This window comes from Osmerus mordax, chromosome 10 (assembly GCF_038355195.1).
Source record: "Osmerus mordax isolate fOsmMor3 chromosome 10, fOsmMor3.pri, whole genome shotgun sequence".
In the NCBI taxonomy this organism is placed as follows: domain Eukaryota; kingdom Metazoa; phylum Chordata; class Actinopteri; order Osmeriformes; family Osmeridae; genus Osmerus; species Osmerus mordax.
The window spans coordinates 2,369,437-2,382,783 of NC_090059.1; the positions used below are offsets into that span (position 1 = coordinate 2,369,437).

The 13,347-nt window shown below is 49.9% G+C and overlaps 2 protein-coding genes across 2 annotated transcripts; both read left to right on the forward strand.

The window, feature by feature from the left end:
- Positions 1–735: 735 nt before the first annotated feature.
- On the forward strand, positions 736–2,574 carry kcng3 (potassium voltage-gated channel, subfamily G, member 3). The gene is made up of 2 exons (XM_067245518.1): positions 736–1,358; positions 1,929–2,574. The coding sequence occupies exons 1-2, from the start codon at positions 736–738 to the stop codon at positions 2,572–2,574; spliced, it is 1,269 nt and encodes a 422-aa protein (XP_067101619.1).
- A 7,353-nt stretch (positions 2,575–9,927) lies between these two features.
- Positions 9,928–11,145, forward strand: cox7a2l (cytochrome c oxidase subunit 7A2 like). Its single transcript, XM_067245228.1, has 3 exons — positions 9,928–10,076; positions 10,514–10,648; positions 10,777–11,145. Exons 1-3 carry the CDS (start codon positions 10,005–10,007, stop codon positions 10,915–10,917), a joined length of 348 nt encoding a protein of 115 aa, XP_067101329.1. The 5' UTR covers positions 9,928–10,004; the 3' UTR covers positions 10,918–11,145.
- The last annotated feature ends 2,202 nt before the right edge of the window (positions 11,146–13,347 follow it).

A 13,347-nucleotide genomic window follows, 5' to 3' on the forward strand; every position in this document is an offset into this window, starting at 1 on the left:
TCAGAATATATGTAGCCTATTAAAAGTCAAGTTTGTATCCTTTATCGCAAATTGTGTTATAAACTTGCTGTATAGGCAAAACATTTTTTTCTTATGTTAGTTTGTAGAAACTAGTCGATGGATTATTCATCAGGTGCCACCTAAAGCAGTTTTATGAACAATAGATTGTGTGTAGGAAAGGGGTGCGCTCTCCGGTGCGTAAAACCAGTCCTCACTCGGGTTGTGTGTGTGTGTGTGTGTGTGTGTGTGTGTGTGTGTGTGTGTGTGTGTGTGTGTGTGTGTGTGTGTGTGTGTGCGTGCGTGTGTGTGTGTGTGTAAGTGGCGAATAGAGCTGATTCTGATTCTGAAGTGGTAGAGAGAAGCAGAGAAAACGTGTGTTTCTGAGAGAGAGAGAGAGCGAGAGAGAGAGAGAGAGAGAGAGAGAGAGAGGGATGCGTGTGAGTAGAGAGACAGAAAGAGAGAGGGAGAGACATGTGACATCACTGCTTGGACTGGCTGCGGACTGAAGGGTGGAGAGTTGAGGTCTGCTCAGAGAGCGGAGTGTTCGTCCTGCGCACAAGCGAACAGCGCTGTATCATGATCCACTTGCGGCAGCAGCACCAAGTAGAAAACGCGTCAAAGGTGAAACTTTCTCCCTGGCCCGGATCACCATCCACAGCTTTAAACTCTTCGGAGGAAAACGTGTTGGTGGAAAAAGCTGGTGTAACAACCAGGATAAGGGACTACCAAGGTGAGATGAAGTTCGGTAAGAGCATTTGTGTGCTCAACGTTGGGGGGACCCGGTATGCTTTCCCCCGTGAAGTGATCAGGGATTTCCCTCTGAAGCGCGTCAGCCGGTTGCACGCGTGCGCCTCTGAGAAAGAGGTCCTCGAGCTTTGTGATGACTACGACCGGGATTTGAACGAGTTCTTTTTTGACCGACATGCACAGGCTTTTGTGTTCATCATGCTGTACGTGCGCTCCGGTAAGCTCCGCTTCCTTCCCGGGTTGTGCGAGCTCTCTTTCTACACTGAGATGGCCTATTGGGGACTCGAGAGCGCGCACCTGGAGTTCTGCTGCCAAAAGCGTCTGGACGACCGTTTGTCTGAAATCGGTATATCTAGTCTGTCGGAGGAGAACCTGCGATCCCCGGGAGATGAGTCCCGGTGCGCAACCGGGCAAGAGCACGAAACGGACACAGGGCGCGCCAAATGGCTTGAGAGGATGCGCAGAACGTTCGAAGAGCCCAATTCATCAATCGCAGCGCAGGTTCTGGCATCTGTCTCGGTCGTTTTTGTGATTCTATCCATGGTCATGTTGTGTGCCAGCACCCTTCCCGACTGGGACACGGCCAAACGCAACACCGTGGAAGAACACAGGTAGATGGCGTTTTTCCATAAAACTTCTTGAAATTCTTGAAAGTGACTTCTTTTACAGCTCAAATGCCGCGCGTAATTAGAGTAAGGTTGCATTGTTGCTTGCATGGAGACATTGCTGTTCACATTGCGGGCTCGTCATCGTTACAATCACAGCAATCTCCTCTGATCCCTATCAAATGTGCTCTCTAACTCGCTTTCCGACACAGACACTCAGACACACACACAGCATGAGAAAAGTAAGCAGAAAACAAATAAACAATCGTCCATATACAATTAACAATAGATCATTTATTTTAATATTCGCTCACTATGACGTCACAGATTTTTTTGTTTAAACCTCTCTTTTTATTTTGGGAAACTCGTAAGATTCTGGCTGCCATTGTCTGCTCTCGATCTCCAGGCTGGTAAATGACATCTAGAAGGCAGTCTCTTTTGGCTCCCGTCCTCCTTCACTTCCTTCATCAGCAATCCTTCATACCCCTTTCTCTGCCTCTTGTATGCCTCCCTCCTGTCTACACCACTCTTTACTTCATACATCTTGATCCTTTTTTCTTCTTTTTTGCCCTGCAGGATTGTGGAAGCGGTGTGTATCGGCTGGTTCACTGCTGAGTGTGGGGTGCGTTTCCTCGTGGCAAGGGATAAGTGGGACTTCCTGTGCCAGCCATTAAACCTCATAGATGTGGTGGCCATCTCTCCCTACTACATCACAATGGTGTTAGCCTGGGCGGGGTTGCCAGGGGCGGGGCTAGGGGCTGCCGGGGTGGCCCTGCGGGTGCTGAGGATGATGCGGGTGTTCTGGCTGATGAAGTTGGCCCGTCACTTCCTGGGTTTGCAGACCCTGGGTCTGACCCTGCGCCGCTGCTACCGGGAGATGCTCATGCTGCTAGTGTTTGTCTGTGTCGCCATGGCGATCTACAGCGCTCTAGCCCAGCTGCTAGAGTACGGCCTGGACCTCGGGGGCCGTAACCACGACTACGCTAGCATCCCGGCGGCTGCGTGGTGGGTCATCATCTCCATGACGACCGTGGGGTACGGAGACGTGTACCCGGTGACGATGGGGGGGCGTGTCCTGGGAGGAGTGTGTGTGGTGAGTGGTATTGTCCTCCTGGCTCTGCCCATCACCTTCATCTACCACAGCTTTGTACAGTGCTACCAGGAAGTGAAACTGCGCTCGGAGAGATACACACGTAGCCTGTCAGACCAGATACCGCACTGAGCTGGACCCACTCACAACCTTCTGGAGCTCATGCCCCCAAGCACCCACATCAGCTTGTGGAACGACCCAGAAGATGTCCTCTCTCTAACAGTTGTAGGTATCCTGGGGGCAACACTGACACTCTTTGGGGACTTGGACTCTTTGAACTTATATCACTATTTGCTTCCTGGCGACACGTTTACAACCCTCGGATCCTTTTTATTCCAAGGGTTCCATCTTGTTTTAACTGGCTTTGATGTCTCCACCAATCACATACCACCACCTGGACAGGAAATGTACATACATAAAAATGGTCATATTTCAAGCTGTTGAGTCTCAGATCCTGTTTGCATTGCAGTCTCATGGTAAATAAGTTAACGGCCAATGTGTGCACATGTGTGTGTCGTCAAGAGGCCTGTGTCCAGATGGTGACGTACATGTGACCCAGATGCTCCCCGTTACTATGGTACCCCACCTACCTGTGAAGTAGAAAGGGGGATGGGGAGAAGAAGGGAAGGAGTGGGTCATGGAAAGATAGGTGTTAGACAAGCAGGCTCAAGGAAACAGACAGAAAGAAAACTGAGCGATAAACAGAGATGGGAAGACAATGATGGAGAGAGAGAGAGAAATCCTGACAGCCAGCACGTACAAAGAGAAGCAGCATGTACTCAACAGAGTGAGAGAACAGAAGATAAACAATATCTCCAAGGCAACAGATTTCCCCACATTTCATGTAGGCTGTCAGTCACATACTGGAGCCTTGAACAAAAGTATCAGGTTTTCAGCCCAGCGTACACTGTCCTGAACACGTCACATACTGTACTCAACAGACATGCAGACAGACACTCACACACATCCACACGTATGCGCACATGTTCAGACCAACAAACATCAGCAAATAATCTGACCAGCACCACCTGTCCGGTGCTCCGTCACAGTTAGATGATTGGGTGAGGAGAGACGCGCTCTAAACAGATGAGCCAACACCTCTCCCACATAACACTCCCTCATCCCTCATCGCCTCCTCCTCCTCGCCTCCTCCTCCTTGTCTCTTCCTCCTTCTGCCATCTCTGTGTCTCTGTGGCTCACACTAGTGGGAGCATCAGACTATGGCTCCAGGCTATATTCTTAGAGAGTATGTGAGAACTTGTTCTTTGTCTTGATGTTTTCCCCGGTCCTGTTCAAGCTTTGCTTAAAATTGCCTGAGTTAGTGCAATATTGTCTTAAGAAAGTTTGTCCATGACAGTAGCTTACTTAATTTGTCGGTTGTAAAAAGACTGCAGTATGTGTTGTGTTGTATGGTGAAGGGTTAAACACTGTGACTTCACTTGTGATACATGTCATTTGTAGCCTCTTGATAAGTATTTGTAATAATTAATTTTAATTAAAAAAAATTACCCCTCCCTGAGTCACCACCTTACCGCGGTGGAGGGGTTTGCGTGTCCTAATGATCCTGGAAGCTATGTTGTCGGGGGCTTTATGCCCCTGGTAGGGTCACCCAAGGCAAACAGGTTCCAGGCGAAGGATCAGACAAAGCGTGGCTCAAAAAACTACCATGAAGAAAACGAACAATGGTTCTCAGTTGCCCCTGCCCGGAAGCGGGTCACCAGGGCCCCCCCCTGGAGCCAGGCCCGGGGGTGGGGCTCGATGGCGAGCGCCTGGTGGCCGGGCCCTTTCCCATGGGGCCCGGTCGGGCACAGCCCGAAGAGACAACGTGGGACCCCCTTCCAGTGGGCTCACCATCCGCAGGAGGGGTCATGGGGGTCGGGTGCAGTGCGAGACGGGCGGCGGCCGAAGGCGGGGGCCTTGGCGGTCCGATCCTCTGCTGCAGAAGCTAGCTCTAGGGACGTGGAACGTCACCTCGCTGGCGGGAAAGGAGCCGGAGCTGGTGCGCGAGGTAGAGAAGTTCCGGCTAGATATAGTCGGCCTCGCCTCGACGCACAGCATCGGCTCCGGAACCAGTCTCCTTGAGAGGGGCTGGACTCTCTTCCACTCTGGAGTTGCCCTCGGTGAGAGGCGTCGAGCTGGGGTGGGAATACTTGTTTCCCCTCGGTTCGGCGCCTGTACGTTGGGATTCACCCCGGTGGACGAGAGGGTAGCCTCCCTCCGCCTTCGGGTGGGGGGACGGGTCCTCACTGTTGTTTGTGCTTATGCACCAAATGGCAGTGCAGAGTACCCACCCTTTTTGGAGTCTCTGGGAGGGGTGCTGGATAGCGCTCCTCCTGGAGATTCCCTCGTCCTCCTGGGGGACTTCATTGCTCATGTGGGCAATGACAGTGAGACCTGGAGGGGCGTGATTGGGAGGAACGGCCCCCCCAATCTGAACCCGAGCGGTGTTTTGTTGTTGGACTTCTGTGCTAGACACGGCTTGTCCATAACGAACACCATGTTCAAGCATAAGGGTGTCCATATGTGCACTTGGCACCAGGACACCCGAGGTCTCAGTTCGATGATAGACTTTGTAGTCGTGTCGTCGGATCTGAGGCCGAATGTCTTGGACACTCGGGTGAGGAGAGGGGCGGAGCTGTCAACTGATCACCATCTGGTGGTGAGTTGGCTACGAGGCCTGACGCCAGTCAGGCCTGGCAGGCCCAAACGTAATGTGAGGGTCTGCTGGGAACGGCTGGCAGAATCCCCTGTCAGAAGGAGCTTCAACTCCCACCTCCAGGAGAGCTTCGACCATGTCTCGGGGGAGTCCGAATGGGCCATGTTCCGGGCCTCCATTGTTGAGGCGGCTGACCGAAGCTGCGGACGCAAGGCGGTCGGTGCATGTCGCGGCGGTAACCCTCGGACTCGGTGGTGGACGCCGGAGGTGAGGGAAGCCGTCAAGCTGAAGAAGGAGGCCTATCGGACTTTGTTGGCTGGTAGGACTCCAGAGGCAGCTGATGTGTACCGGCAGGCCAAGCGGAATGCGGCTTTGGCGGTCGCGGAGGCAAAAACCCGGGCATGGGAGGAGTTCGGCGAGGCCATGGAGAATGACTTCCGAACGGCTTCGAAAAGGTTCTGGACCACCATCCGGCGACTCAGGAGGGGGAAGCAGTGCACTGTCAACGCTGTATATGGTGGGGATGGTGCGCTGCTGACCTCGATGGGCGACGTCCTGGATCGGTGGAAGGAATACTTTGAAGACCTCCTTAATCCCACCAACACGCGTTCCGACGTGGAGGCAGAGTCTGGGGACATTGGGGGGGCCCTTCTATCTCTGGGGCTGAGGTCGCCGAGGTGGTTGAAAAGCTCCGCGGTGGCAAGGCCCCTGGGGTGGATGAGGTCCGCCCCGGAGTTCCTTAAGGCTCTGGATGTTGTAGGGCTGTCTTGGTTGACACAACTCTGCAACATCGCGTGGACATCAGGGACAGTGCCTCTGGACTGGCAGACCGGGGTGGTGGTTCCCCTCTTTAAAAAGGGGGACCGGAGGGTGTGCTCCAACTTTAGGGGGATCACACTCCTCAGCCTCCCTGGGAAAGTCTATTCAGGGGTGCTGGAGAGGAGGGTCCGTCGGATTGTCGAACCTTGGATTCAGGAGGAGCAATGTGGTTTTCGTCCTGGCCGTGGAACTGTGGACCAGCTCTATACCCTCGGCAGGGTTCTGGAGGGTGCATGGGAGTTCGCCCAACCAGTCTACACATGTTTTGTGGATTTGGAAAAGGTGTTCGACCGTGTCCCTCGGGGGCTCATGTGGGGGGTGCTCCGGGAGTACGGGGTACCGGACTCCCTGATCGGGGCTGTTCGGTCCCTGTACGACCGGTGCCAGAGTTTGGTCCGCATTGCCGGTAGTAAGTCGAACTTGTTCCCGGTGAGGGTTGGACTCCACCAGGGCTGCCCTTTGTCATCGATTCTGTTCATAACTTATATGGACAGAATTTCTAGGCGCAGCCAGGGCGTTGAGGGGGTCCGGTTTGGGGACCTCAGGATCGGGTCGCTGCTTTTTGCAGATGATGTGGTCCTGTTGGCTTCATCGGGCCGTGACCTCCAGCTCTCACTGGAGCGGTTCACAACCGAATGCGAAGCGGCTGGGATGGGAATCAGCACCTCCAAATCTGAGGCCATGGTTATCGACCGGAAAAAGGTGGAGTGCAATCTCCGGGTCGGGGAGGAGATCTTGTCCCAAGCGGAGGAGTTCAAGTATCTCGGGGTCTTGTTCACGAGTGAGGGAAGGATGGAGCGCGAGATCGACAGGCGGATCGGTGCGGCGTCCGCAGTGATGCGGGCTCTGCATCGGTCCGTTGTGGTGAAGAAAGAGCTGAGTCGAAAGCCGAAGCTCTCTATTTACCAGTCGATCTACGTTCCTACCCTCACCCATGGTCACGAACTGTGGGTAGTGACCAAAAGAACGAGATCGCGAATACAAGCGGCCGAAATGAGTTTTCTCCGCAGGGTGTCCGGGCTCTCCCTTAGAGATAGGGTGAGAAGCTCGGTCATCCGGGAGGGGCTCAGAGTAGAACCGCTGCTCCTCCGCGTCGAGAGGGGCCAGTTGAGGTGGCTCGGGCATCTGATAAGGATGCCTCCTGGACGCCTCCCTGGTGAGGTGTTCTGGGCACGTCCCACTGGGAAGAGGCCCCGGGGAAGACCCAGGACACGCTGGAGGGACTATGTCTCTCGGCTGGCCTGGGAACGCCTCGGGGTCCCCCAGGAAGAGCTGGTGGAAGTGGCCGGGGAGAGGAAAGTCTGTGCCTCCCTGCTTAGGTTGCTGCCCCCGCGACCCGACCCCCGGACAAGCGGAAGATGATGGATGGATGGAAAAAAAAATTACAATCACTTTGACACTAATTTCAAAACCTTGATGTCCTTTTTCAAAACTCAACACAAAACTCAACACAAAACCCAATTACATCACGGCAGACCAGTGTCAGGCCTGGATTCGCCATGCCTGGAGATTGTTTCAGAGATGTTTGTCAAATGAAAACATCCATTGTGATGTGGATGAAAACTTGTGACCAAATCCACAAGACAGGGTTGATGGAAATGTAAGTAAGTAAGTAAGTAAGACTTTATTTATATAGCACTTTTCATACAAGAATTGCAGCTCAAAGTGCTTTACATAAAATCAACAAAAACAATAATACAAGTGTTGATCTAAAACGTTTAACAAACCAAACTAGCCGCACTCTATCTGCGGTCTCTTAAATCCATCTTAGATCCGAGCTGCCACTTGCAGTTTCTAATACACAAACATGACAAGGGGGTAGACAGGACAAGACTAGAAAGTTGAAAGTTACAGCATAACATGAGGAGCGAGGAGGAGAACAGACAAAAACCTCAGCACATAAGCACAACAACATTTACAAAAACACGTGACTTGCAACGGGGAGTGGGGGGGGGGTAGACAAGCAGCATCTGGACCTGCAGCCATGGTAGGCGCTGGACACAGACCCGCCAGCCACCCTGGGGAAACAAGCAGGCTGGATGGGGGTGGGGGGGTGGTGATATCTGTAGTAGGTGAAAGTTAATGTGTGAGTAGGTCTGGGTTGGCGCCCTCGACCTAGGCCACAATCAGTCCGATTCTCCCTATGCAGATTGTGTTGGCCAGGAGACATCCTTGGTCATGACCCGGGCAGAGACCAAACCACAGATGTCGGTGGGGGGGGGGGGGGGGGGGGGGGGAGGAGCAAGATAGTCTCGCTTCAGCGCTCTCCAGGGGAGTTGTTTTCCAGTGACGGCCTTGGCCAAGGCCTGTGCTGGTTCAATGCTGCGTTGTAAGTTCACAGTCTGAGCTCCAACAACTCTGCCCACCGCATCAATCATATCGGGCAGCCTAACGGGGCTTTTGATGGCTGCAGCCGTTTCCTTAATTTTCCGATATACAAAGCCAGCGCCTATTCCAAACAGCAGAAAGCCTGTAATCATGGTTCCGAATATGAAGATGTCTTCAACGTCCTCCACGGAAAGCGCCGCTAGACACACGACACGCCAATTCTCCCACGCGTCCATCGTGTAGCCAGCTGCGAACGTCCCGTCCGGACAGTTGGGTTCCCCCAAACCCGAGCTTCTCTTCGAGAAGATGGTGTCAATAGCATTGAGAGACCATCTAATTAATTCCATGCTTCTAGTTTCGGAGAGTGATGATGAGAGAGTATCTTGAGACAAGACAAGACACAAGACACAGCCAAGCAGGGAAGGTCAGGGAGGGGAAGAGAGAAAAATGTGACCGCCTTCGTCGAGAGCCAAAGAAGAAAAAGGCACGTAGGCATGTAGGAGTAATCAATCCTTATTTTGCTTTGTTTGTTTGTTTTTTGAGCCAGGTGAGAAACACTGCAGTACATGTTTTACGTACTGTAGAATAGTGTACTTTTGTAGCTAGTTTGCTTTGATACAAAAAAACAAAGACATTTTGTAATTTGATTGTATTTCACATTTACATTTAGTCATTTAGCAGACACTCTTATCCAGAGCGACTTACAGTAAGTACAGGGACATTCCCCCGAGGCAAGTAGGGTGAAGTGCCTTGCCCAAGGACACAATTTCAATTGGCACGTCCGGGAATCAACTGGTAACCTTCAAATTACAAGCCCAATTCCTTAACCGCTCAGCCACCTGACTCACCTTGATTTCATCAATACATTTCTGATTTTAATGACTCCACTGTCTGTAGTATTCTCTCTTAGTCCATTTATGGTGATGTAGTATCTTATGAAACATGTATCACATATTTTGTAGTACAATATTGATTGTACAAACAACTACATGGTGAAACTATGGGTATCTTGTGTGTGGATGATCTAAGTGAATGTTCCTATGGGGTCAGATGGCTGAGCGGTTAGGGAGTCGAGCTAATGATCAGAAGGTTGTTGGTTCGATTTTGGCTGTGCAAAATGTCGTTGTGTCCTTGGGCAAGGCACTTCACCCTACTTGCCTCGGGGAGAATGTCCCTGTACTTACTGTAAGTTGCTCTGGATAAGAGTGTCATGTAAATGTATGGTATTTCATGATAAATTCATTATTTGAACTAATGCATGCGCAAGGTGTCTTTAAATATAGAAACATGCTATGCTTTGAACATGTGACAGTCTGTGTTACAAGTAATGACTGATTCGAGTTTTGTATCTAGAGTTTCTAAAAAGGACATCAAGGTTCTGAAATTAGTGTCAAAGTGACCGTAAAAAACTGTATTTGAAATAGGATAAAGTTGCATTCCTTGTGTGCTTAGCCAAACATTTCTTCTAATTCCCACTGATATTTGTTTTACAATGTTCAGTTAACCAAATAAACAATGTAAACTAAATGATCTTATCAGTATTTGTACTGACAGATGATTGCTTTTCACGGGAAGGAGAGGCAAAGAGTATAGAAGTGAAGTGCTTCTATACTCTTTGGGGGAGGGACTATTGCATGTATGCCAATGTTCTACGTCATCATTAATCGACGCCGACTGAGGGAAGCTCTTTCACCGAGGAGTTTTTGCCGGTGTTTTTGGGTGCTGTAACATCTCGTCTCCCACTGTCCTTTAACCAAAAATGTATTACAAATTCAGCGGCTTTACTCAGAGACTAACAGGGTCTGCTCCTGCCAACGCATACAGTCCCCAGGTAAGGCTTGAAACGGGCTTTATCGTGTGTTAAGGGTTTTCTTGTAACCGGCTTAGTGATCTCTTGACCTTCATAGCTAACGTTGCTAGCAAGCTAACGTCAGCATCCTGTCTCCTTACGACCTGCAACGTTTTTTCTAGAAATCAAATGCATTAGACAGTGCAAGCAGGGAAGCGTAAATCGACTCATTAGATTGCTTCGGAAGAAAAAATTACTTTCAAGACAGCAGGTTATTCTACCATCTAGCTGCCCCCCTTGGGACACTTAACCAGCGACCATACTTGTCAGAGATCAGTTATGTAGCACAGTCACCTATATAATCACCTTAAAAGGGTCTGTCTCTCTGACAGGCAGCTAAAAGGTCTCCGTTGGTGATCATTGTTCCTAGTGTTGACCTGTGTAGAGCAGTCGTGTGAGTGATTTGTGTGTGTTTTCAGGGTCTGAGACCTGGTGTTCCCTCTGAAGCCCCAACCATGGTGTTTGCTTCTCCCACTAAACTTGTGTCAGAGGCAGGAGCCACGGTGGAGTACCTCGGAGGAAACAAGGTGCCAGACTTCCAGAGACTCTTCCAGGTACAAGGAGACCCGGTCTTATTGGCTGCACGTATGATACCCACAGCACAACCTAGTGTGTTGTTGTTTGGATCTTTGGCTTCATAATGACCCTCCCTCTCTTGGTTCTGTCTCCTTCTCTCACTCAGACATCTGATGGGGTCCCCGTTCATTTGAAACGTGGGATTCCTGATAGGCTCCTGTACCGCACCACAATGGCCCTTACTGTAGGGGGCGCTCTGTACTGTCTCATGGCCCTCTACATCGCTTCCCAACCCAGCAACAAGTAACCGTTCCCAGCCTTGAACCAGGCCGGCCAAGTCTGTCACCTCCTCCCCCCCAGCCTTCTCTGTGTGTCATCCGCCATCACTCCATCAAACCCTCCCACTCAATCACACGATCTGATAGCCAAGGACAATGATAACGAATTTCATTTACAGCTCAAATACATACCTGTAAATGACAGTTTTATTTATAAAGTATATATTTATATGTGTGCCAATAAATCTGAACCACTAGTAAAACGACTCTGGGTTTGATATCTTGTGAATCAGACTGTGTTACCCTGCTTCTCTTATAATGGCAGACATGGTTGTACCTTTCTACCCACTCAGGGCTGGACCAGCCGCTGCCCCAGTCTGTGTGGGAGCCGTGCCAGGGTGTGTGTGTGAACAGGAGAGCTCCCGTCTGGTTCATAGCTGCTGCTCACTTAACTCTTGAAGCCCTTTCTGTCTCCGGTGGTGTGTGTGGGTGGGCCCAGTGTGATGTCAGATGCTCTGTGTGTCTGTGTGTGTGTGTGTCATTACCAAGACACGCTGGGTTTCCACATTCGACAGCTGAAGGAAAGGTGGTACTCCTGAACCTGAATGCTTCTCCTACATTGTTTTACTCATCCATCCAAATATGTTGAATTCAAAATGATTTTTAGGAGAATCGACTTCAATCAATGAATGAGTGGAGGAAATCCCTTTACCGGGTTGCATAACGGGTCAAACCTTGGGTGACGTCTCCAGTGGACTATTCTCCCCCGGCTACTGGATCTGAATGGGATTTCTACTGTTGGCATTCCAAACTTGACAGTAATCTGTAAATAACAGACTCACAGTCAGACACACTATGGTACACATTTTGATGAATGACAGAACATACTGTATAATAACTTAACTGGACAAATCGTCAATAAATACATAAAAGCATGCAGCATGAAATCCTCATCCGCTCTTCTACCTCCGTCTAAGTAGATGAGTCACGACAGTCTGCTTGAGGTCCCTCATTTATAATACTGTGTTCTGTTCTTGCTGTAAGTGTTCTCAGAGACACCATCACTACAGAGTTCCCTACATTTTTACGACCCAGGTAATCATGTTTTTCTCCTGGTAAAATAGCACTTTCACTGGTCCTAACAACCAGTACCACCCAGTCTGCATGAGGGAGGTCATACAAGAGGGGGGAGGGGAAATCAGGATGAAAAGGAATGTGGGTGTTCTCAGAAAAATAAAAATAATGAACAAGCTTCTATCTAGTTTATATAATGTGTTTGTCTAACATCAGTGGTGGCAGAATCTGAATACTAGAAAGAAATGCCCAGTAGTGTCACCTATTGATCACCAGTGAATCCACTTAAACAAATGAATATTTTTTACAGAAAGAATAGTTAGCAATCTTTCTGTACTCCCCCCCCCCCCGAATCAATCTGGAGAGAAACAATGGGAAAGACTGAGTGGTTCATCTAACACTATGCACAGCCACTCTTGCCTTGTGGGGAAAAAGGAGGGAGGGAAGAGGGGAGGACAAATTACCTTTCAAAGCGCAGCACTGCCACAATAGGCTTGCCGAAAAGCAAAGAATGATATAAATGATGCTGTCTTTGATTGAATGTGGGGAGAAATGTGCAATTTGCTGTGTGCATGTAAATTTTCTTGTTTGCAAGCTCTGGTCAGAAGAAACAGAACCAGATAACAAAAGCAACCAGAGGATACAACTACGAACATGCCCCACACGACACTGTGTTGTACATGTAGCGTACACTACTGTGTTCACCCTACCGTCATGGGGACTGGCCAATCATGTGCCTTCATATTATCCACTCATACACATTTTGTTAATATGTTCTTTCCAAAAATCTCCACCTGAGTGTTCTCACCTCTGATGAGGTTTCTGACTGAAATGTAAAAGTGGCTCCCTTACTGCCCCCTGCCTCTCCTCCTCAAATGGAGCAGGAATCTGCAGATGGAGGAGGGGCAGAAACCGGAGTTGGGGGATGAGAAGGACACAGGTGGTTCCAGCTAGACATCAGATTGGCTGAAGCCTTTGTACTCCATGGTGTAGATTGGTTTTCCAATTTACCATGGAAGATCTTTGAGTTCTATCTTTTTTTCCTTCTTCACTTGACATTTTCACCCTCTTTGGGCTGTCTTCCTCCATCTCTCCCTCGTCCTCAATGATCTGAACAGTGTCATCAAGGTCCTCGGTGTCGTTCCTTATGGTCACTGCAGGTTCTGTCAGGTATTCAGAACAGCATGACCTCACCCTGCACGCTGGGAGTGACCAGGATTAATGTTCTTCAACTGAAGCTTCATCATCATGACTGCCTGAGGTGCTGCTGGGGAATGGCAGAAAATGGGAAAATAACTACTTTAAATGAAGCTGGAGAAAGAGATGAATAGTGGTTCAAATTGAACCAGCCTCATTAGGACCAACCAGCACAAAGGCAACCTTTT